Raw genomic sequence first — 22,734 nt, 5'->3', positions numbered from 1 at the left:
ATTTGGTGATACTTTTACAAAGCTCATCAGCTTCAGGGTGTCTTGCTGCTAGATCAGCAGCTGCTGTGCTGTGTGTAAACAGGAAGGAGCCTGGAAGCTTTAGGAAAAAGTAGTGGGTAGAGAAAAGTGTGTGATTACAGAAATCAGAGCAATTTGTGTTGTGCTGCTGTCACTGCTGTCCCTAGAGCCAGCTGCCCAGCGTTCACTGCTCACCAGATGTGAGCGGGAGCTTTCAGAGGTGCCCAGGAAGCGCTTCCAGGAGATCCTTGCTTCTACTGCAGGGAGCCCGAGGACATCCCAAGACCGGAGATGTGACGAGCTCTCAGGGCAGGCTGGCTGTCCTGCCGTCCGGCGGGGCGGTGCAGTGCTGTACCTCAGGCCGAGGGACTCCTGGCTGCTCCTTGTTTGAGCCTGTCCCTCACTGCCTTGGCTTTCTAAAGCTCCCGGTGTAGCTCTAGCTTAGCCCCACAGCGTGACCCAGGCTCTTACGGTGGGAGTTGCCACTCTCACACAAGCTATTTCTGTGCCGGATGCGAGTCGGTGTTTGCAAAAATTGCTCTTCCAAGGGGTGAGCCTGTGTGTGCCCATCCTCAGTGTGGTCTTGTACAAGCTGCTGCTGTGTCTTCTCACTGCAGCCCCACCAGGGATTAATTAGCTGTATTAGCTGTACCTGAGAGATTGTCTACACCTAGTTTCAGCTATGTTGGGTTTGTAAACAACCTGAGTATCAGCAGCAAAACCTAATTTCTGGGCACTGTTCTCTGGGCACCGCTGCTTGTTCTAGAGAAGAGACTGGTCAGCGCGGGTACCATGGTACCCTGTGAACTGCTGTGGCAGCATTTTTCTGATCCACTAGATGATTCCAAATGCAAACTCAGTAACATAATGTAGAGTGTGATGTCATGTCTGTTGTGGGCTTAGGTGTATGGGCTAACCCCCAACAGGCAACTCTCATTTCCTAATAAAGGTGTGGGACTCTTATCCACCCTATTTTGGAGGCGACATGGAGCCAGTCGTGCTCTTCACTCCCATTTCGACTTGTTTGAACTGACTAGTTGGTTCCTGTCATGTCTGAAGGTTGGATGTGTGGGGGTACAGCCCCTGTCTTGCAAAGTAAGAGCAGGGTGGACAGGGAAACAAGAAGCAGGGCAACAAGGGGGAGCAGGCTCTGAAAGGGAAGAATGAGTTCCTTTGCAGACTCCTGTAACAGTGCTCATCTGTCTTAAGCCGTATCTCTGTCATGCAAGCATCTGAGTAGAGTTGTATGGCATCCTGAAAGGAACACAACCTGTACGTGCATTTGGGTCAGTGGTTTGGCAGATGTTCTTAAACTGCAGCACGTAACAAATCAGAGCAGTTGTGGTTAGAGGCTGACCTGAAGTTGCGTTTGGATCTTGAGGGCGTGGTTGTGCCACTGCTGCAAATAATCCTCTCATGATGGTGGTTTATTTCCTGATGCTCGCGCCCAAAGCTGCGTTTGGGACCTCCTGACTACTGGCACCTTCCCACGAGCTCGAATTCTGCACTGTGCCATCCTCCTTGGATACAGCAGCACCCAGCAAGGAGCAGGAGCAAGGAAAGGTAGTTTGTTAATTCCTTTACTATTTAATCTATAAATGTACAGCACTGTGCAGCTGAGATGGCATTTGTTCAAAAGGCTGGCAAAATGAGACACTGATAGAAAGGCTTCTGCTACAGCTGAAAAAATTCCTAATCAAGCACAACTCAATTTAGTAACAGCAACCTCGGCACAGATGTAGTGCATGAGATGCTAATTTGTGGTGAAAAATCTATGATTAATGTGTGTTTTCTTACAAAACCTGATGAATGGGGATTAACTGACTCAAATCAGCAGTGATAAAGTTCTAGCAGATGCTATTCTACAGAGCAATCTCAGCTTAAGTTTACATTGTCTCTACAGTTAATATTGCAAATTTCACATTAAGCCGTCAGGTTAGAAAATGAACACGGTGAAAGACACCTGTGGTTTTGAAGTCTGCAATGAAACATTAAGCTTGCAAAAAGAATTAAGATCATTTTCCTGGAACTAGCGCTGGAAAGCATTCAAATGTGTAAAACTTGCTTTTGCTCATTGCTTTGTAAAGAAGTACACAGCAGTTGCCACAAAAACTTTGTTTATAACTACAGTACCTTGAAAATCAAATCTCCCTTTGCTTCCTGGGGAAGGCAGATGTTACAAGTGGTGACTCTTGGGTGACAGAGGTTCTTGTACTGAACTGTAAAACTTCACTAAAAAGAGCCTAGGTAACTCCATAGTGTTTTCAGCTGTACAGCAAATGTTTCCCCTGCTTGCAATTAAGTCTAGTAAGTGTAAATTGTCAGACTCGGGTCTGTTACAAACTTTTAAATTAAAACAGAAAACAGGGCTTAATCTCTTAGCCAAATGGGCACACCCACAACAGATGCTTTTGCACAGTTTAATAAAGGTATCTCCTAACAGATATCACTTACTTCACAGGTTAAAAATAATGACTTTTAACTACACTTCTTTGGTTGATACCTAGTCTGTAAGTTAGAGCTCTCACAAACATACCAAACAAGCAGTAGGATCCTCCCAGCAGAGAGACAATTAACAAGCTATCCTTGATAGCAATTTTCACATTTGCATAGTTAAACATTTAAATAATTGAATCCATAAGTATTACATACTTGATAAGTTACAAACAAGATCAAGGCCTTTCAGATATTTGGAATTGTAAAGCAATCCTGTTTGGGGGATAAAAATGGAATCGTAGGCTTATTTCAGCAGTTTTGCACTATCCCACACTTAAAAGTTTGGGACCCTTGAATCTGTGATTGACCCTCACATATTCTATAGTGACACTTAAGTTCTTTTCAGTCCTCCCGAAGGTAAGGGTCCTCACCTGCCTCTGTACTTCCTAAAATACCCTGTGGCAGTGAAGATTCCTCTCCTTGAGCTTTTATGAGCTCTTCTGTTTGAGCTTCGGCCAACTTGGTCTCTGCTTTCTGGGACAGCTGTCGCACTTCTTGCACCTGTGATTTCACCAGCTGGATGTGGCTGCGGGCTGTCACTGAGGCTTGGTCTGCACCTTAAAAACAACAGTTTAAATACACTGAGTTAGAGGAGCACTCAGCAAACCTGCAATGAAGGAAGGGATTATCTATAATTAACATCTGCTTTGTTAAGTGTTTTGATGGCTCTTGGGCTATATTAATGCTAAATGCATTTACTGTTCGTTTAACTTAAATAACAATATGCCTACTTTGCCCCCCTTGAATTCTTCCCACCCAAGAGAGTTACAGCCAGTGTCTGAGCAGTGATCAGCTTGTGCCAGTGGGTTTGAGAACTAAGCCCAGCCCAGGCACCATGTGCCAGGAACTTTCAGTCCTTGTCCTGTCCTGTCCCCTACCAGCAGCGGGAATGTCTGTGGCGCTGCTGAACTCAGAAACCCTTCTCCTCCCACACTCCTACAGATTCTGTGTCTTCAGGCACTTACAGAGTTAGAGTATATCCCTGTATATCCATCACTTTCCTCACCTTCTCCACTCCAATAACTTTATTGATTTACTGTAAGTCAGCCCGTAACTCAATCTCGGAGCTATCAGGTCTCTACATGTTTTGTGGAAGTGTGTATACAGGGAGAAAAGACTAAAATTAGTATCCTTCCTGAATGAAAAGCAAATATTCTCACTCTTCAATAAAAGTGAATCCAGCTAGAGAGATCTGCTGGATCCTTACTTCCGCAGCTCCCATAACTGTTTCAATGCTGCATCTAAAAATGACTAAACACTTGCTTCAAACATTTATTTTTCATGGTTGGTCTCGACCTAAACCACCTGTGAAGTTTCCAGGCTTAGTTCTCAGAACACTTCTACTAGACTCATAGCCAGTAAAAGAATGTAAGTTCTCACTGTCTCTAAAAACCAGGCACTGGTGGTAACTTGGCATGTTAACTGAATTTATGTCCTCTGTCTCTGTCAACTCCATTCTTATTCAATAAATACTGCCTAAATGCTAGAGGAAAGAAACGCTACGTATTTCTGCTTGTGCTTACCTGATTGATACGCAGCTTCTGCTGCCATCTCTGAAAGACTTAGCGCTGTCATCCAGCTGGATTCCAGCCTTAGATATTCCTGCTGTTTTGTTGTCATCTAGGAGTAAAACAAAGTATTACTGAACTCGATGTAACAGTATCCGAATGCTCTTCCAAACAGTGCCTTTGTGAAAAAGTGAGCAAGCAAGACGAGAACTTTCTGAGCAGTTTTAAGAAGCAGATTGCTGACTGAAGGGAGACGATGGCTTACATCAACTCTGGCTCCTATTACCACCTGCCAGACTGCATCCACCTCTTCTGAATTCATTTTCCCAAGAAGATTTGCGTATTGCTTGTAGAGAGATACCAGTGTATAAACTGCCTGCAAAGGAATCATTTCACACAGTTAGGTGACAATCTATACATCACTGATGATGTCTCAGTGTTAACTGGTTTTCATTAGCAAAATTGCTGAATAGTTCCAAAGGTGCTTTGTTCTCAAGTTCACTGCAATTCTGCAGGTACTGACAGCATTTGCTGTCTGCCTACAGCAGTGCTGTGGGTAGCATCTCTTTGTATACTTGCATACTAATAAGGAAGTTAACTGGAATGCAAATACTTTACTCAAATTGGCACTTATTTATAGAATTAAAACTGCATCTTGTTGTTTCAGGCTTAAATATGGCTCACGCCATTCTTCTGATGAAACTCAAGTTCACAGCCTTAGAAATGGGCACAGAAGGTAAATAAAATACCTAAGAATACAGGGTGGTGTATCCTACTTACTCGGTATGCAGCCATTCAATAACTCTTACAAGTTTCTTTAACCCAAGTTCTGAGACTTGGGTCATTTTGGCTTAAGTTCACACTCAAAGCAACAGTCTAACGAAGCTAAAAATAACTTCTGCATTTGGTGTAGTAGAACAGCGAGCCCTACCCCACTGTTTCCTAGGACCTGACATCTTCAAACCCTCACACCTCTTTTCTTAAAATTCGTAAAAAAAAAAAAAAAAAGTCCATTTTGAGTATGGTTTAACAGGTGTATTTAGTGCCAAATAATTTACTATTTCCAGTACTGACTTGCTAGCGAAGTGTGTAATCTCTCAGCTTACCTTTGTATACTCTGTCAATGCTTCAATCAGTGCGTATGTTGTTTGGGAGAGGAGTGTAGAAGTACTGTCTGTTACCAAGGAAACTGCTCTTTTAATCAAGGCATCGTTACTGAGAGAAACTGAGGCCTGTTTCTGAAAGGCAAGACATTCGCATGATCTTTAGGCTGACTTTCATGTGGATGTTATTAGTAACAAATAATGGTAAGACAAAGCAGCTCTGTTAGTTACAAGGCTGGACAGCCTAATTCTCATGGCCGTTTTGCCATGGTAAAACAAGGCAACTGTTTTTGTGAGGTGTTATTGAAGGTAGACACTGTCATTCTCATTCCTCTTCCTTAACTACGTGGTTTAAACACCTGTGACCCCAAGAAAGAATACAATTCTGAGGGTAAGTACTAGTTTGTAAAATGCCTAGCAAGTGGTTTTGCATGTTAAACTGTTTCTAACGAGCGGGTGCTGTATGTATCTCACCTCCACGACTGGGACTGCACACAAGGCCACTCCCAGCCCTACGCCCACCATCTGATGCCATCGTCCATTCACGCCCGAGATGCAGCGTCTCCTAATATTGGCCAGAACAGGGAAGCTTTGTCTGGAAATGCAAGAAACAAAGTTAAGTGCCAAGAAATAACCCATGTGTGGTGGGAAACAGGTATCAAACAGGAAAGGGACACCTAGAAGCTGTTCTGTGTCACCTAGTCTCCACCAAGCTTCTGTAATGCAGTTGCATAATTGTGAATGAGTAAGTTTGTTTTAAATTCCGTTATATTACTTAATTATAAGTGCAAGAAAAGAAAACAAGCACAGTAACTAGTGCATTCTTAATCCTTTGAGGAAATGTATCTTATCTGGTACCAACACACTGCTAATAATAATATTGAAAAATTAAAAAGCATGCTTAGAAGTGGTATATGGTACATGCAGGTGAGCAATATGACTGGTAATAGTCTACTGCAATCCAGTGACTTTTAGGGCCTCCTGTAGTCAGTTTTATTTACATCCAGTGTTGTCTAAGTGTGGGTCCAGAGCCTATCACTGAAATACTGGAGCAGAAAACCAGCAGCATGAGAATTTTTTTGTCGCACGGCAATTTTCTGAAGATAACTGGTCAGTTTTCCTTCTTTTATGCTGTGTGCTCTTAAACTACAGACCACCAGTGGCGAGCGCTGTACGGGTACCACCGCTCCTCCTGCTCGTGCTAGCCCAGCTGTGCTGTGGCATCTGGAGACAGAGGAGGTGCCCGTGGCACAGCCCGTCGCTCCGGCCGCAGCTGGCTCGGTTATATCGGGCAAACCGAGTGGAGTCGGAGTCACAAAGGCAGTCGGCGGCTGGGAGCCCGGCCGGGAGGCTGCCTTCAGCCCTGTCGGCCGCGCCTGGCCCGCTCCAGCCCGGTAACCGTCCGCCTGGGCGTCACCGCGGCCGGGCGCGGCTCCGCGGAAACGCTCCCGCCCCGCCGCGCCCTCGGGACCCGGAGCGGCGGCGCCGCCGCGGTACCTGAGGAGGGAGCAGCAGCTCCAGAGCCACCGGCTGCCCGCAGCCATCTTGGAACTGGGCGGGACGCGGGAAGTGACGTCAGCGCAGAGCGGGCGGGGCTGGTGCCCGGCGCCACGCATGCGCAGAGGGGCGGGCGCGTGGGGCTCGGCGGTGGCTCGTGCGTCGTGACCGTTGGTTGAAGGCGGGAGTGGCGCGCGCGGGGCTGTGAGGGCGGCGGGCGGGCTGGCTTCCTGGCTTCCCCGCTTACCGGCTTCCCTGCTTCCCCTCCGCCTGCGAGGTCAGCGGCTCCCGCTGCCCGGGGCTGCCTCAGCGGCTGCTCTGCCCTACAGGTAACGGCTCTCGTCTGGGGACACGCCGTCACGGTCTCTGCAGCACGAACGGTGTTGGGAGGTCTCAGTCCAGACGGTGCTTGGGCAGTTCCTCTGTGTTCTGCTGCTCAGAGACAGCTCACAGGCCAGCCCGGCTCGGCAGAGAACAGCTGCTGTGCGTTGGGTCATCAGCAGGAGTGTGGGCTGAGATGGTGCAGACTGACTGCCACAGGTTCTGCTCCCCACCCCCCATGGTTTAATTCATCTTTGTTTTTCAAGAGTATATGGTGTTGCTTAGCTTTTCACTACTGATAACCCCTAGCTTCTCCAGCAAAGGTTTCCTGTATAATTCTACGTGAAAGGCCTCAATCAGTTAAATCTATCCTATTTGTACACAGCAGAAATTCCTATCTGTTCTCTGAGGCTCAGTTTACTCAGCATGGTTTAGTTTTAGCAAGGCAGTGCTGTATTGCAGGTGCATCTTTCAGCTAACTCCATGTTTTAAGTGTTTATTGAAAAGTGTTGCATGCTTGAGAGCACCAGAAATAGGTCTGTAGATCATGTGGTGTTGGTGCTCCCACCCCATGAAGTGTACCTCATAAAACTAGGAAGTGGGAAACTGCTGATTTGAAATCTCTTTTTCTAGGACTTACAAAAAAAAATTACAATGAATTTCTGTGTGTTTGCTTTCACACCTTTAATGAGGCAGAGTTGGACAAGGCAGGACTTGTTTACTTGAGATGTTGGTGGTGTTTGAATCATGTGGTATCTCCCTGTCCCTCCGCTGTGCTCACAGAGTGCTGTGCTCTCGAGGCGGGATGTGGGGTTGGGAGTCTCAGGAGAAAACTGCTGGGAGGCTTTTAAATATTTTGGGGAACAGGGGTGAATGTCTAGGAGACACAAAGAATCTGCAAGAGCCACAAAGATCAGTAAAGTGCATGCATGTCGATACTTTTTTTTTTTTTCATCTTTATTCTTTTTACCTAAGAAAATAAGATTGTGATCAGGCAGAAACAAAATGCTTGCAGAGTTGTGGCAGGAGGAAGGCACCGCCATCCTGCGTGCCAGGCAGACGCGCCCAACGACCGGTACAGTGGAGCCAGTTGCCTCTGGCCCGCCCGTGGCTGCAGAAGCGGCAGAGTAGCTCTCATTTAAGCACCAAGAAGTAGGTGGTCCAGCCGGCGAGCAGCAGTGCCCCAACCAGCACGGTGTAACTGAACAGCACAAAGGCCAGCAGCTCCTTCAACACCTTGAGGAAGTGGACGGCGAAGGAGTCCGGCATGGTTCCCGGTGGCAGGTAGGGTCTCTGGGGCTGGCTACGGCCTGGCTCCTCCCCACTCTGTAATCAGAGGGATAGGATGAGTCTGGCTGAGCAAGGAGACTGCAGAGCTGGCGGGGTGGCTCTGCGGTGGGGAGAAATGCCTGTGTTCAGGAGGGTTAATGGCCACCCGTCCTTCTAAGAAGGTTCTAAGTATCAGGCTGGACTTGGGTGTGCTTGTTCAGCGTCCTGTACAGGGTTGCTGAGCTGCTGTGTTGAAAAAGTGTTCGGGATCGGATCAGAGTCTCCAAATCGGGACTAAGCAAATTAAAATATAGACGCACAGGCGGAGGATGCTGCTAGAGGGCCTTACACAGCCCAGCTGGCTCCTGGTATCCCTCCCCCCGTGTCGGTGGCTGTGCATCCAGGAAGCTTCACGTTCAGAGCGGTCGCTGATGGTGCATTACCAACAGTGTGTTCTGATCAAAGTGGTCAATTCCTCCAAGGAAGTCACCATTAATATTTAATGATATAATTGCATCTAATGGAGATACTGGCACAAACTGAGCCTTTTGTTTAAGAATGACGAAAACTGGGGCTTAAATACAAGTTTGCACAGGCAAATATTTATATCTCACGTTAAAAATATCCCTTAAATGGGAGACATGGGATAAGATGCTTTAGAATGCGTCTTCTAGCTGTATTTTAAAGTCAGACTTCCACATCACTTCTAAAGAAGTTGCTCATTTGCTAGTTTAAGATAAAAATCGGAACACTTTCACAAAAGTTGTTGGCTCCTTAGACTTAAAGCTGTGAAGACCCATCTAAAAAAATTCTACTGTCTCTCCAATTTACATGTTATTTTGAGCATAACTGTGCCTGATCAAAAATAGCCATGCTTTTGGTCAAGCACATAAAGGGAATTTAAAACCAGACTCAAGATAAAGCTAACCTAAAAGTATTTCTCGTCTCAACAGTCTAAAGACAGCCAAAGTAAACTGAATTCCCATCCTGCCACTTAGAATATTTTTTTAAAGAGCTCTTGTGATAGAGAGTTCACTTTCTGATTAAAATGAATTCATTCTTTTGATCTTATTAAAGAGTTCAGTCATTTCATTCTAAGCTCAGGCACATGTATACACTATAGGAGCTATTGCATTTTAAAACCAGCCATGGTTTCCCAGTCGTTCAAAGCATTGAAGTTTTCTGTCTATAGGCTTTATGTGATTTCTGATTATCTAAAAAGATGTTGATAAAGAAATAAGTGGCTTACCCAGGTAGATGATGGGCTCTACTTCGTAAAGTTTCTGTTTCTCTCTAGTTTCGTTCTGCAGCTGTCCCTTGAATGTCTGGCTTCTAAATGGTTTGTGCTGTAGTTTGATCCCCTTCTGATCTGCTCGTCCGGGAGCCAGGAGCGATGAGGTTGTGTTTGCAGCCCACAGGAGGACTAATGCACTAGGTGTGGTCAGGACCAGTTATTACACGACAGAGCCTTGCGCTCTGTGCAGCGCGGCAGCACAGCGCACGCCAAGCACCCCCCTTCCCCAGAGTGCTTTTGTCAACGGTATTTCGTGAGTTGAAACACTGTGGCTTAGTGTTACCAGGTCAAAACCTGCATTTGTTTAAATGTGGGGGGTTTTTCCTCTAACAAAGCCTTGTGCCATCTTACACTTTTTATTCTGCAGTTACCTGGAAAGCCATTGTGCCTCTTGCTCCATTCTCTGAGCGCCCTGTGCTTCTGTGGGCTGCTCAGGGAGGAGGATGCTCCCACACAGCTGGGGATTGGCCCCAATCAGTGGCACATTCCAGGGTGGAACTGTGCGGGCTGAGTCGGGCTTTTCTATCAAAAGGGAGCGAGTGCAGAAGGCAGCCTAATCGCTGCACTGTCACTAGTTCACTGCTCTGGCTTCACCCCTGCACACCCAAGAAGTCATCCCTTTAGCGAGCGAGTACTAAAACTCTTTTGCAGCAAGGGGGGGAGGAAAGAGGTAAGATATATTTATTTTTAGCAAAACTGCTTTCCGATAATGGTATATGAAAAGTGAAAGTCTTTTGGGGTGGAGGTTAGGTAATGTTTTCTTTTTTTTTGCTCGTGAACCAGACAAATGCAGACAGCAGAGAGAAGGAAGAGTACATACTGCAAATCAAATCTCTTACCTACAAAGATATTATGATGTAGAAAATGGCCCCTTAATTTAATTAGGCTCTCTTGTTATCAAATTATTACCCGCATGGTCAGCAAGGCCTTAGACAGAGGCAGAACATAATCAAGCTCCTCAGGAAGCCTGTTAAGTAGTAATTGCTCCTCCAGAGAATTGATCAACGTCAATATGGCTTTTATTTTTTGCTGTTGTTGTTGAATAATTCCAGGAAGAGACTTTGTTTAGGTGGAGCATCCACATGGCTTGGTGGTGGTGCAGGCTATGGCCTGCAAAAACATCTGCAGCAGTGTTGGTAAATTAAAGTTTACCAAGTGTCCAGCATAAACTATTTTTGAAATAAGTTTTGCCTCTAGTGTTACTAACAAACGCAGCTGTTGGTCCAAGTGAAAAGGTAAGCAAGCTGTTGAATTGATGTTTTGTGTGCTCGCCTTTAGTCACTTCTGGTTTAGCTTTAAGTGTCATGAGCTTAGTTCACAAACTAGCACAATCAGTGCTATTCATTGCAATTAGTTCCATTTTTAAGATTTAAAAAAAAAATCATCAGGAAATTGTGATAGTACAAAGACCATCAAGGCCAAGACAAGGACACTTTGTAAGGATTGCACTGAATCACAGTTTCTTGGTTTAATTTTTGATCCAAAGCTACTTCAATTTTCTTTTTTAATACTGTGAAATTACCTACTTTACAGCGGAGCTGCAGAAATAATGTAAAGCAAAGCAATCCACATTTTCTCCTTGCATCATTGCCAAAGTTGCTGCATGTTTTGTTTCTGTAAGACAAGTCTGCAAGTTGCCTACCCACGTGAAGTAAAAAGTCTCAAATGATTAAAAATATATTTTTCTTTAAAAGTCAAGAAATCCCATAGATATTTCTGATGTAATATGTTAAGTGGCAGAACAGAATGTAATTAGTGCAGAAACTTAAAGAAAAGACATCCAAATATTTGTTAGAAAAGTAGTTTCAACTTCAGTAATTCAGTTATCTCTGGGCAGGGGGAGAAGGATACAGCTACCAGAGTGCAGGGTTTTATTTTATTTATTTTTGTATTCCAGAGAGAGTGAGCAAATGCTTTCACAAAAAGATTAAATACATTTTTATTCTATTAAGCCAACTGCAGTTAAACAGACAAAGGGGCTCTGTGAAGGGGCTGATTTGGCAGAACTCAATCTTACAAAACAAAACAGACTGAAATCCAGAGTCATAACTGTAACGTTGGAAAAATTAAGGTTTTTTTGGGACATATGTATTATGCAGGATAATTAAGAGCAGAAATGTTTGCTAACAGAGTGATTTAAGGTGTGGGGTGGTTTGTCTTAGTTGTTTTTAACTATTTAAGAGTGAAATGCAGCGTGAAACAGAGTCCCCAGTGGTTGCACAAGGCATGAGCAAGAACCCCTGGTCTGCCTTCCCAGCCTCTAGCAATGACCAAGGCTGAGTCTTCTGGAGCCAGAAGCTGCCTCTTGCACACATTGGCTCAGCAACACCCCAGGCCCAGCCACCAAGACCGTGGAAAATTCCATTTTATAATTTTAAGCTCTACAACAGCTTGTGGCAGCAAGTACCGCAATTTATAAACTGAACGGGGGGGGTGAAAAAAGTGTCTGTTTTAAACCTGCTGTTTACTGGCTCACTGATGTAGCTATCTTGGCCTGAGTCCCATGTGGGGAGTGTCTGTGCGTCTTCAAACATAAGCTCTTGCCACACTGATGTCATTCATAGCCTGGAGTTGCCTTCCAGAGTCAGGGGGCACAAACAAGCCACCTCACACCGCTCCCTTCAGAGGGCAATTGAAGTAAAAGGCCCAAGCAGCTCCCTGGTCATTGGGTGCAGGTGGTTGTAGTTGTAGTCAGTGCTGTTGCTGCAGGAAACCCAAGGAATGCCGTGGCCAAAGCCTGCAGGACAGTGGACATGAGTGTGGCCTAACCCTGACAGCCAGCCTGCTACAGCACAGCGCAGGCTAAGCAGGTCCTGCAGGTGCATTATTCTGGATGCCTGAGTGCCATGAAGTTTCTAAACCAGTGCAGTAAAAAAGGTACTGCTTCCCCTTTACAGCAGTTCTGTTTCCATTGTACAATCAGCTTCCAAGGATGTGAGAAAATTTAGGTACTGTTGCTGCTGCCCGTTGATGTGAATGTGCTGAAGCTGGGGCACCACAAGTTTCTTGGCTTCCACCAGAACAACAAGCAGGAAACTGAACCCTGGGTGCAGCAGCAGTACAGATCTCCGACAAACAGATCCAGTGCATCAATGGAATCTATTGGGTACCACAGAGAGAAAGACAGACTGGGAATATTGGTGTGAAATCAGGAACAGAAAACATTCTGCCTCCTCAGCACCTTAGGAGGGTAAAAAGAAGTCATCACATCTCCCCCTGGAACTAAACCGAAAGAAAAAAAAGAAGCAATCTACCAAATAGAAGGACCATGCCAAATCCCTGCTCCCCCAGTGCTTGTTTGCTAATTCAGACCATGAGCAGAGATCTCTCCTCCTCCCACCATTAGTGCCCTTCAGCACTGCTTGTCTACTAGGAAACTCCGCAAACAGTAGGAACACAAGGGCAGAGAGGGGTGAGGGTAACCGCATCACGAGCTGGTCTCAGGAGAGCTGCTCTCACTGTCGCGTTTCTCTGACGTTCACGCAGCCGTGCCGCAAGACCAGAAGCTGACGTGCCTGTGTCACACAGGGCCTCTCGCTTTGAGTCTCTTGCCACAGACCCTAAAAAGGGGCAGGCTCCAGTTTTTCCATCAAGGATTTGATCCAACTTGTTCCATTGATGAGTTTTGTAGTGGCAATGACGTACTCTGTGCCTCCATCCTCCATTTGGGACAGAAACCTCAGTGCAGCAATTTCTGCGTACGTTACACCTCCCAGGAAGAACACCAGCGTGACTCGGTTCTCACCGTGCTGACCTGTGTATTCAGAGAAATTTACAGGTTGAGTTAGTTTTATTTTTACATCTCTTAACCACCAACTGTCAGTCAAACTCAAAATGACCTAAAACTAAAGTAAAGATAGCAGCTGAATTAGAGGAGAAACCTACTAGGGTGGAATACCAGACTGCAGCCCAGAAATGCACTCCCAGCATCCTGGGAATCCCAGCAATCTACTCCCAGCTCTGGAGTCTCTCCACAGAATGTGCTTCTGCCTGCCCAGGCTTAATACTAGGAGACAGACACTGACTTTCTTTGTGCAGTAATGTTACTAAAATCACAGTGTATGGGTGGGTTTATTTTAGTACTCTGATGAGAAGTTAAACAAATGTACAGCTCTACAGGACTTCCAGTGCACTGGTGCTGTGCATTAATAGCAGGCTAAATATGTGACTGGACATTTTAAAGAGGCCAGAAAGCTATCGGTCAGAAGTGGGTTAGGTAGATCTAATACTGCAGTGGGACGGGGAGATGAGACAGATGCCTGGACTCTGCCAGCTCTGATTTCAGTTTGCCTCATTCCAGCCTAAGAGGTGCATCTCCCTTTAAAAAAAGGGAAAACAAAGCAAAACTTACGCTTTTTCTGAAGGCCAGTAGGTAACTGCTGCCTCTCCTCAAAATGGGGACCTGGCAGCATCTTTAAAACCTCCTCTATGCTCCGCCACCCTGGCCGAGCCAGGAGCTGTGCCAGGCGTACGCTCAGCGGAGCGTAGCCGCTGTACACGTAGGAGATATCGTTGGGGTTCTGCAGGAGAGAGCAGAGTGCGAGCAGCAGGTGAGTGCTACTTCATGCTGCAAAACAGCACCACAGAAAGAATGAAAACAAAATAAAATTATGAGGGTTTTTTGTCTGCACGTGATCCTGTATCGTTAGATGTAATGCTCACTGCTGAGGCATCTGTTTACCTGTTCATTAACATCATCCATCCATAAGCGCAGGGTTTTCCTGATTGTTGGGTAGTTATTCCTACCACTTGTCTGAGGTTTCAGGAGTCCAGCCTTTTCTAAGTTGTTTAAGGTCAATATATGTTCATAGCCATAAGTCTGCAATATACAAAGAATTCACCTTTAATACCATGTCAACGATCCATGACCAGAGTGTTTAAAAAAAAAAAAAAGAAAAAAAGGCAAAAGATGTTAGTTTAAAAGAGCTGGTTTTGTTTTAAGATCTCTCTAGAGTGTATCTCATTTAGTGTTTAAATCATGGTAGCAAAAAGTGCACTGATATAAACCTCTCTGTACCTACACGTTGTAAAACACACATAAGCACCTCCTGAGTCACTGCTCGCAGCCCGAACAGAAGCCTCAGTGCTCCATCTGTACTCTCCGGGAGTCAGCACAACCCAGGTGTAAGATGGGTCTGTCTAGAATTCAGGTGTGGTAGAGCTGAGGCTTTGATGTGGATTTTCTCAGAATATTTATCAGAAAAGTTACAGCCCAACCTGGAGAATCTCCCTTTTGTAATGGTCCAGAACCTTCTGCTTCAGTCCACTATTGCATACAGATTGCAAGCAAACGAGACGTAAGATCTTGATTAATGGGTGTTTTTGAGCTATGCAGTCTTCAATGTAATTGTTAACCTATGAAAGAAAAATACATAAACTGTTATTTAAAGATCTCTTAAAGTGCCTAGAAGACTTGGAAAAAAAAGATCTAGTTTTGCCTGGTATCTCCCGAACAGCAAGAGAGAGGGTGCAGCTGCTCTCCAGGCAGCTCAAGACCGTCTGCAAAACAGGGATCCAGCACTGGTTCCACCTAGCGTCTTTCTAAAGCGTGTCAGTTCCGCAGGCAAGAGCTACTTTGTCTGACACGCTGAAAAAATTCTGATTAACGGTCTTCAGTCTTCCACTGGTCCCTGTACAAGTCAAAGCACCCCAGCTGGACACCTCTGCATTGCAGGCGGTGACAGAACCGGAGCCCGGCACCGTCCCCGAGCACGTTCAGCAATGCGTGTCACTTGGAAAAAACTGCAACTGTGCAAGGAGACACATGTGAGAGCTCGCAGCCTTGACACTGGAAGGAGACAGACATCATCTAGATCAGATGTCTCCTCTCAAAAAATCCAAATGGAAAAAAACCCAAAGAAATATGTTGTTTTTTGGTTTTTTTTTAAGATATAAGAGTTACTAATTGTTATTATCTACTTACCTTGTCTGTGTCTATTCCAGACATGAACTCTTGTTCCACTGTTAAATTATCAAAGAAATCTTCAGATGCTTTGGGAAAAGAATGAAAATCAATACAACAGCAACCAACAGCTTATTTCCTACATTTAACATTTCAGCAGAGATGCACTGGATGGAGCAAAGCCAATTTTTGCCAGGCTGAATGATGTCCACCAAGTTGTCTCACATCTTGTTATATTTAAATTAGTCAGGCTATTCAACGAGTACTCACTGGTGATGTCTTTGATGAGTTCTGCAATGGAGGTGTGGTTTGCTAGAGAACTTCTTGCTGCCTGCATGTGTGGCAACTGGGAGACAAACTGCTTAATCTCTCCAACGGTTTTCGCGTGGTGTCTTTCCTGCAGAAATCCGTCACTTAGGTTAGGTCTCGCTCATGTTAATAACACCAACTAGATCATTTTATCATGAAAAAGTTTTTCACTGTACTCACTGCAAACAGCAGATACTGTTAGAGATAAGCAACCTTTTAGACAAAAGACTTTAAATGCTTATACTAAAGTCACGGCATTACCTGTTAACAGCACTTTGGTCATTAGAAGAGGCAGGATAAAATACAACAGGATCATAAGACTTTTTTTTCCCCATTATACCAGTGTTGCCAATCACTTTTCTCCACCTTTGTCTGAACTCAGCCATCACTATCTGCTCCTCAGCTTCCCTACCAGCAAAACTACCTTTTTCATGAAGAGATGAATTACTTTACTAGCTGTCAGTAAACGTGGAGCTCTAGGTAAATGCAGTCAGAGAAGGGGGGACATTTCCCCTCAAAACAGTAGTGAAAGGTGTTGAGGAAGTGGGTTGGCAGGGTCTGCGCCCCTCGCAAGCCGAAGCCTGCCGTTCACTGCACCTGGCTGTACAATGTCCCAGGTTTTGAGCAAGGATCTGATGAAGCACAGTGCAGATTCGGCTCTCAGAGTCGTCCACAGGTCTGTATTTCATCTGCGCTACTTGGCTCTTGCTGCAACTTGGAGTAAAAATAATAATAATTTGACACATATGTGATGGATTTAAACGGGCAAGTGCAGGCAGGACAGTGATAATGACAAAGCCTGCAATTTAAGAAATCCTTTGCTGCCAGTATGCTGCTGTTTCATTATCACCTATTACCTCTGACAATTTCTTAAATTTCTTTTTTTTTTTTTTTAACAACTAGTATGAATAATCCACCTTTAGCACCTTCAGCACTAATATTGCAGTAATAGATATTTACTAGGAAACGAGGCTCAGCACGCAGCATTTCAGTTAAGGTACCGCTACCTCGTCTTAAATGTGGCAGAAGTGAAGAGGCAAAGAAAAAACCCAAGGAAATACAATCAGACAGTGTAACAAGTTCTCTCAAGCATCACCATGAAGTCTGAAAGCAGAGATACGGGATCTCTGTTTCTTTATGAATCACCAACAGGATGCTTTCAAACAAAACCACAAACACCCCACAGCACTCTCCAGTTTTGTCTAAGGTGACACGGTGAGAGTGAATTTACAGTTCAAACCTCCTGTAAGACAACTCTCTTTTTCACATTCCTCTTTTTTTTTATGCCAGCTGTAATACACTATGAACATACATGCTGGAGTTTTATTTCTCAAAGCCTTTTCTCTGCATCCTCAGTGAATACAAAGGGAAGAGGACCTTTCACTTAACAACAGCAACAAAGTGGAATTGATCAAAATGCTAAAATTAAGCTCTGGCCTCCTGCAGAGGGAGGCAGCACCTGCCTGTTCTGCAGACTGAAGAAGGCGATTCCTGTTACGGGAATGATGGGCTCACACAGCAGAAATGTGGTTTAGGCTCACTCAGAGACAAGCTTTTAACAGTGAGGATAGGAAAAGCCTCAGAACAGAGGTGTGGGGAGAAGAGAGGATCCACATTACCGAAGGATTCTTAAGAGGAAATTTGACCAACACCTACTCAGAGCAGTCGAAGTGGAGCTGATCTCATCCCAGGACAGGGGAAGAGGCTGGAGGGGCTTCTGAAGACTACCTGTTTTTTCCATGGCAACAGCTCGAGCTGCCAGTCACAGCCCTGCTGAACGCAGACTGTGACTTATCTGATGACAAGAACACCCAAGGGCTGCACAGTCGGATACAGGCCTCACCTCAAAGGCTGCTGAGATGATCTTGGCTTTCTTGCTCAGCACTGACCCCACAGCATTGAAGTTCTTGTCTCGGATTTCAGCATACAGCTCTTCAGCAGAGTTCAGCTGGAGCTTCTTGGGTTCTGTGGGGAGATCTTTCCCACCATCACCCTGCTTCTTCGGGGCAAACTTCTCAGGAGGGAGTTTCACATAAGCTACCAAATACAGAGAAATAACCCTTTTAAGGACTGGAACTCCACCACCAGGAGTGGAAACACAACCCCCGAGCTAGAACCATTCTGAGCAGCAAAGCTAATGCAATCACCCAAACAACTCAAGCATATGTGTTAATTAAGGAGAGCCCCAGAGACCTACACAGACATACTTGATCAGAACCCAAGCGCTAGCTACCCTGCTTTCCAAGAGGTTTGGAGGCAGCCTTCTGGCCAGTCTTCAGTACAGCAGGAGGGATCAAAACCCATAAACGCCTCTGCAGTTTTTCTTACTATCTCCTGAAGAGCAGGAGCACACTCTGAATAGCCTTTCACAGACCGTTCCCATCCCCTCAGTGTGGCACGTGAGGCAGCCAGGCCGGAGGGTGAAGACATACCCTAACACTTCTACTCCCACCCTACGTGCTCCGTGTCACTGCCTGCACCCAGACAACATCCAAAACATGCCTGTTCAATAACCACACGCTGTGCTCAGCTCCCCTGCGTAGGCAAGAGAGCCAGAGCTCATCTTGATGGGCTCTAGCTTGGGACTGAATCATCCCCACACTAAGTTTAGGTGAGCTGCTCCCACATCACAGTCATTTAGTGAAGCAGAAACCCACCTGACACACTGCAACCCGCTCCAGCGCACCCCAGACCCCCCCCTGACCGGGTGCTACTCACTGTTCTGAATTCCATAGATTTCATCTATCAGCCCTTCGTACGTCAGCTGCGTAGCTAACGGCGTCAGCAGATCAACATTGCGGTCCAGCAACAAGAGGGTATCAAAGACGGGAAATATCGAGTTCTGGCTTCCAGGGAACTCGCGCTTCATCCTGATCATCATATTGGCCACGTGCTGAAAATAAATCCCCTTGGTCTGGTTATGGTGCAGGCCACAACAGATTGATTTGACTTCTAGGCCCTACAAGTACATGCTCATGCAAGGATGGGGCACAGCCCTGTGTAAAGGAAGAGAATGGCAAGAGGTATGAACCAGCTGACAGATGGGGGCAGGACAAGACCAAAAAAAAAAAAAAAAAAAGAAAAAAAGAGTCCTCTGCTGCTCTCTGCAGCTCTGCAAGACAGTGACTGTGGCCAAAGCACTGGGTTCATCTCAAGCCACTCCCCTCATTACAAAAGGTACCAATTAAACTGTCAGTTGATCAGAAAGAACAAAAAAGGGTGAGTTATAGGGAGAGATGAAGAAGCAAAGGCATGAGCAGTAGGTTACACATTTCCTGCTTTATTCAGCCTTCTGATACCAACAGAGCAGCTAAGTGTTAAAACTCCACTGAAAGAAGAACTGAAAACACAAAGGCAGTGCACCTGTGAGCAAAAAGCATATAAAATCAGGTAAATCCTCCTGACAGGAAGACTTATGGAACAGCAAAGACTGTTCTTTTGGCCAAAGATGACAAAGACCTGATGGCCGTGACCGTGAAATTCCAGTATGACAAGAAGGGTCCGTGGCTGGATTCAAAAAACCCACATGTGCATTTAACCAAACGCTCCTTAAGGCAGTTCCAAAGAACACGATGCATTTGTTCAGCAGCAACATTTGCCTCACCCGAGCACACTCGCCCTTCCCAAAAATCTGCGGGATGGTTCCGTAGAGAGCCTGCAGTGTCATCAGCCCCTTTGCCGCGTGGTACAGACTGGTCTGGTCGCTCTCCAGGTAACATTCCTAAACAACGAGAAGGATTCCCGATGGAAGGTGTCGGTCCCACACACCTGCTTCCACGGAACGTGGTCTGTGTGAACAGCTCAGAGAAGACACGGGCTGGGGAAAAACTATGGCTGTTGGCAAATATGTACCTGTGCTGTTACTATGTCAACTCATTTGACCAAACCAGACACTAGTATTTCTGAACGCCACACGCTACTCCCAGTTTGATGGAGACGAGTAAAAGCCAGAAAGCGACTCTAATTAGGCCAATCTGAGCACACAGCACCTCGCCATGGCTGCTGACAGGCAGCTGCAAGCCCTGATGCATCCTCTGGGCTACGCTTAATAAGGCAGAGATGGCCAAAGAAACTCTTCAAGCTTTCTGTGTCCAGACACAGCACTCTGAGAAAACAGGATACACAGCTGGTATGTGACAGCTGTTAATTCCCAGCACGGCTTAACGTGCAGCGTCAGCCGTTGTACACGGCTCTTTGGCCGCGTACGGACAGACTGTGCTGGCTCTTTGTAACCACTGAGGATTTTAAGCCTCATGAATGCTCGATTTGTGAAAATAACACCAGCAGTTAAAGCTGGAAGAACCGGGGTGCAGCTCGGTGTAGTGATTGTCCCTTCAGCCTTTACTCAGAATAACACACAGGGAAGTTGAGGCTCAGGATCGAGCCACACTTGCTCTGCCAAAAAACCTTCTGAGGGCCTCTGTACCAAACACCAACAGCCAGCACAAAAACACACAGCGTTCTCCCTCCGAGCCGAGCCCTTACCTTGAAGGCGCTCTCGGACTCCATGGAGAGCAGGTCTCCGTCGAAGGGTATCAGGTCCAGGCTGTACTGCTCTCGGTGGATGAAGGACCCCAGCACGCCCTGCTCCTTCAGCCACTGCTCGCAGAGCAGGCTGCGGCGCGGCACGAAGAGGATGTGGAAGTCCCTCTGCGGAGAACGGCCTCTGTCTTCCCTGGAAGAGTCACAGGCAGGAGCACAGCAAACAGTAACTCGGCTGCGCAGGGAAGCAGCAGGGGCTGGGGGCACTGAACTCAGAGGAAATAGGAACGCCGCGCTCGGTTGTTAGTGCCGACTTCCGTTCCTAGCACTGTATTTCAGAATATTTTTTACCCAGCTGTACCCATCCCCAGCCACAGGTCTGAAACCAGAGCACCGTGACTTGGTTTTCCTGCGGTTCCCAAAAGGAGGGGCAATCAAAGCGTGACTCATTCCAGCTAATTAGAAGGATTCTTAATGAGGAACGCACCCTCTGCATCGCCAGCCGAAGTGCAAACCCCCCTCCCTTCCCAGGGCCACTCGACCCCCCAGAGCGGCCGCACCGTCGGTGTCTGCACGGAGTTGCCCGTTTCAGCCCAGACGTGACCAACCGCCGAACCGGCTCCCAGGAGGAGACCCACGAGTGGCCCCCGCGCAGCCGCCGCCCTCCCCCGCGGTACCGGAGCACGTTGTCGGTGATGATGTCCATCAGCTCCAGCTTGGGCCTGACAAAGAAGATGATGTTCTTGACGTCCGCCTGGGGCAGGCGGCCCGGCTTCAGCGTGAACATCTTTTCCACCTCATGTTCCTACGCAGAGGCAAAGGGCGTCAGCCAGCCGCGGGGAGCTCCGGTGCCAAGGCCCGGCACCGGCGGGACCAGCGCCCGAGGGGCCGCCGCCCGCCCCCGCCGTTTACCTTCAGCAGCGAGTACTGCGCGATCAGCCCGAACGGCCCGGTCAGGTACTCGTCCCACACGATCGCCTGCGGGAAGGGGCAGAGTTGTCAGGCCCGGGCCCCGCCGGGCAGCGCCCCCCCATCCCCGCCGTTGTGTCCCCCCGCCCCGCCCCGCCCCGGTCCCACCTTGGACCCCGCGCACTTGTCGAGGAACTCGCGCAGCTCCCTCCGCCCCGCCTCCCGCAGCGCCGTCAGGTTGACGCGCCCCGAGCTCAGGTGCGCCGCCATCGCTGTCCCGCCGCCGCCACGTGACACCGGCCGTCACCTGACGCGCGCCACGTGACGGCCGCGGGCGGAGCCGCGCAGCGAGAGGCCGCGGGTGAGCGGCGCGGGCAGCCCCGGCGGGCACAGCGCCCCCCGGCGGGCGCCAACCCCCGCCTCTTCGGCCCCAGGTGTTCCCTCTTCCACCGGCTTTGGGACGCCAGCGACGACCGGCGGCCGTTACCGAAAGCGTAAAGCGTTAGTGACAACATCCCACAACGCTGCCGGCGGTTTTATTTCTATTTACTTACAGCGCAGCCGTAGGGTTTGTCCTCACACAGAGCCCGTTACCTTCTTAACCGAACAGAAAGATACCAACAAAAACACAGCTTTTTTTTTTCCAAAATATAACTTTAATATATATATGCATATATACACACACACACACCACACACACACTATATAGAAGCTGAAAGGATGCAAAAACGATGTCCCACAAACTGTTTCAGGTGTGCCACAGCATACAGGTTTCTAAAAAAACCCCCACAGCAGCTCCGTTTCTTACCTGCTTCATGATTTCATGTTTCACACTGTTGTCACACTGCAACCCCGAGCTCACGTTCACTGAGTGAAATCACAATCAAATGAGTAAATGAAGAGAAAGATGAAACATTTCTCAACCCAGTCCAGTGTCAAAAAAAGCTTAAAAATCTAAATGTACAAATTCAGCCTTAAAATGGTTTAGTGCAAATATGAAAATTAACAGCATAATTTTAAGGTATTTAAATAAGCTTTAATATAACTATAGTGCTTCGTTCCTATACATGTTTTCCCATCAACAGATGCAACAGCACGGGGGCATTTCTTGTTAAGAGTAGGACCAAACCCAGATCCTGGGAAGAAATAGCATAAAGTCATTTGTTAAATCATTTATTTATATTTTCACTTAAGTTTATTAAAGGGAGAGAGGGTATTTATTAGTGGAGGAGCAAAATATTTATCAAGGGGAATGGGAGCGAGGGGGTCAAGAAACGCTGTCCCTTTTCCTGACATTCAGCACACACAAATGCTGGTGGTATAAATCGTCCGATCAGTGCGCAGAGACAGTCCGTCCTCCCGGCCGTGCGGGGCCTTAGAAGGTCTCGTCGTCGTTGCAGTCGGCCGTCCAGTGCCCGAACATCTCGCAGGTATCGCAGTAGGGACGTTCCTCTCTCCTGCTGCCGTGGTACGCCGAGTGCGGCGGCTCCTCCAGCATCTGCGCCTGCGTCGGACAGTCTTCAGTGTCGTGAAGATCAAAGCAGCCGCAGATATCGCAGAAGAGACGAGGTTTCTTCTTTGACAGGCTTTCTTCCTCACTGCAAGATCAGCACCAGCGCAAGTCAA

At 46.9% G+C, this 22,734-nt stretch overlaps 3 protein-coding genes across 5 annotated transcripts; all 3 read right to left on the bottom strand.

Moving 5' to 3' along the window:
- Positions 1–2,424: 2,424 nt before the first annotated feature.
- DIABLO (diablo IAP-binding mitochondrial protein) lies at positions 2,425–6,679 on the bottom strand. The gene is made up of 6 exons (XM_074844393.1): positions 6,623–6,679; positions 5,600–5,720; positions 5,129–5,260; positions 4,288–4,398; positions 4,038–4,134; positions 2,425–3,071 (listed from the first exon to the last, which is right to left on the bottom strand). Exons 1-6 carry the CDS (start codon positions 6,667–6,669, stop codon positions 2,857–2,859), a joined length of 723 nt encoding a protein of 240 aa, XP_074700494.1. The 5' UTR covers positions 6,670–6,679; the 3' UTR covers positions 2,425–2,856.
- Positions 6,680–7,770: 1,091 nt separating this feature from the next.
- LOC141931737 (uncharacterized) lies at positions 7,771–8,644 on the bottom strand. Its single transcript, XM_074844267.1, has one exon. The coding sequence runs from the start codon at positions 8,210–8,212 to the stop codon at positions 8,078–8,080; it is 135 nt and encodes a 44-aa protein (XP_074700368.1). The 5' UTR covers positions 8,213–8,644; the 3' UTR covers positions 7,771–8,077.
- Positions 8,645–11,368: 2,724 nt separating this feature from the next.
- On the bottom strand, positions 11,369–21,415 carry VPS33A (VPS33A core subunit of CORVET and HOPS complexes). Of its 3 annotated transcripts, none has more exons than XM_074843979.1 (13): positions 21,277–21,415; positions 21,112–21,177; positions 20,760–21,004; positions 20,203–20,392; positions 19,322–19,438; positions 18,436–18,610; positions 17,561–17,754; positions 15,679–15,805; positions 15,430–15,497; positions 14,724–14,861; positions 14,188–14,325; positions 13,858–14,026; positions 11,369–13,260 (listed from the first exon to the last, which is right to left on the bottom strand). In XM_074843979.1, exons 1-13 carry the CDS (start codon positions 21,376–21,378, stop codon positions 13,067–13,069), a joined length of 1,923 nt encoding a protein of 640 aa, XP_074700080.1. In that variant the 5' UTR covers positions 21,379–21,415; the 3' UTR covers positions 11,369–13,066. The 3 variants fall into 3 exon arrangements, 2 of the variants coding, with proteins under 2 accessions (XP_074700080.1, XP_074700082.1); XM_074843981.1 differs by having other exon boundaries at positions 20,877–21,004; XR_012625632.1 differs by having other exon boundaries at positions 13,078–13,260; positions 13,858–14,073.
- Positions 21,416–22,734: the final 1,319 nt, after the last annotated feature.

The sequence above is a fragment of the Strix aluco genome, chromosome 18 (assembly GCF_031877795.1).
Source record: "Strix aluco isolate bStrAlu1 chromosome 18, bStrAlu1.hap1, whole genome shotgun sequence".
NCBI classification, from domain to species: domain Eukaryota; kingdom Metazoa; phylum Chordata; class Aves; order Strigiformes; family Strigidae; genus Strix; species Strix aluco.
Note: the sequence above shows the minus strand (reverse complement) of the source record. Positions and strands in the feature narration are given on the sequence as shown.

Excerpts from the sequence above, each read along its gene's own strand:
- DIABLO (XM_074844393.1), bottom strand. The coding sequence starts at position 6,669 with ATGGCTGCGGGCAGCCGGTGGCTCTGGAGCTGCTGCTCCCTCCTCAG. Across the intron at positions 5,721-6,622 it reads AGCTGCTGCTCCCTCCTCAG|ACAAAGCTTCCCTGTTCTGG; the intron begins GTACCGCGGCGG and ends TTGCATTTCCAG. Across the intron at positions 5,261-5,599 it reads GTGCAGTCCCAGTCGTGGAG|AAACAGGCCTCAGTTTCTCT; the intron begins GTGAGATACATA and ends CTTGCCTTTCAG.
- LOC141931737 (XM_074844267.1), bottom strand. The coding sequence starts at position 8,212 with ATGCCGGACTCCTTCGCCGTCCACTTCCTCAAGGTGTTGAAGGAGCTG.
- VPS33A (XM_074843979.1), bottom strand. The coding sequence starts at position 21,378 with ATGGCGGCGCACCTGAGCTCGGGGCGCGTCAACCTGACGGCGCTGCGG. Across the intron at positions 21,005-21,111 it reads CGCAGTACTCGCTGCTGAAG|GAACATGAGGTGGAAAAGAT; the intron begins GTAAACGGCGGG and ends GCCTCTGCGTAG. Across the intron at positions 15,498-15,678 it reads ACTCATCAAAGACATCACCA|CATCTGAAGATTTCTTTGAT; the intron begins GTGAGTACTCGT and ends CTTTTCCCAAAG.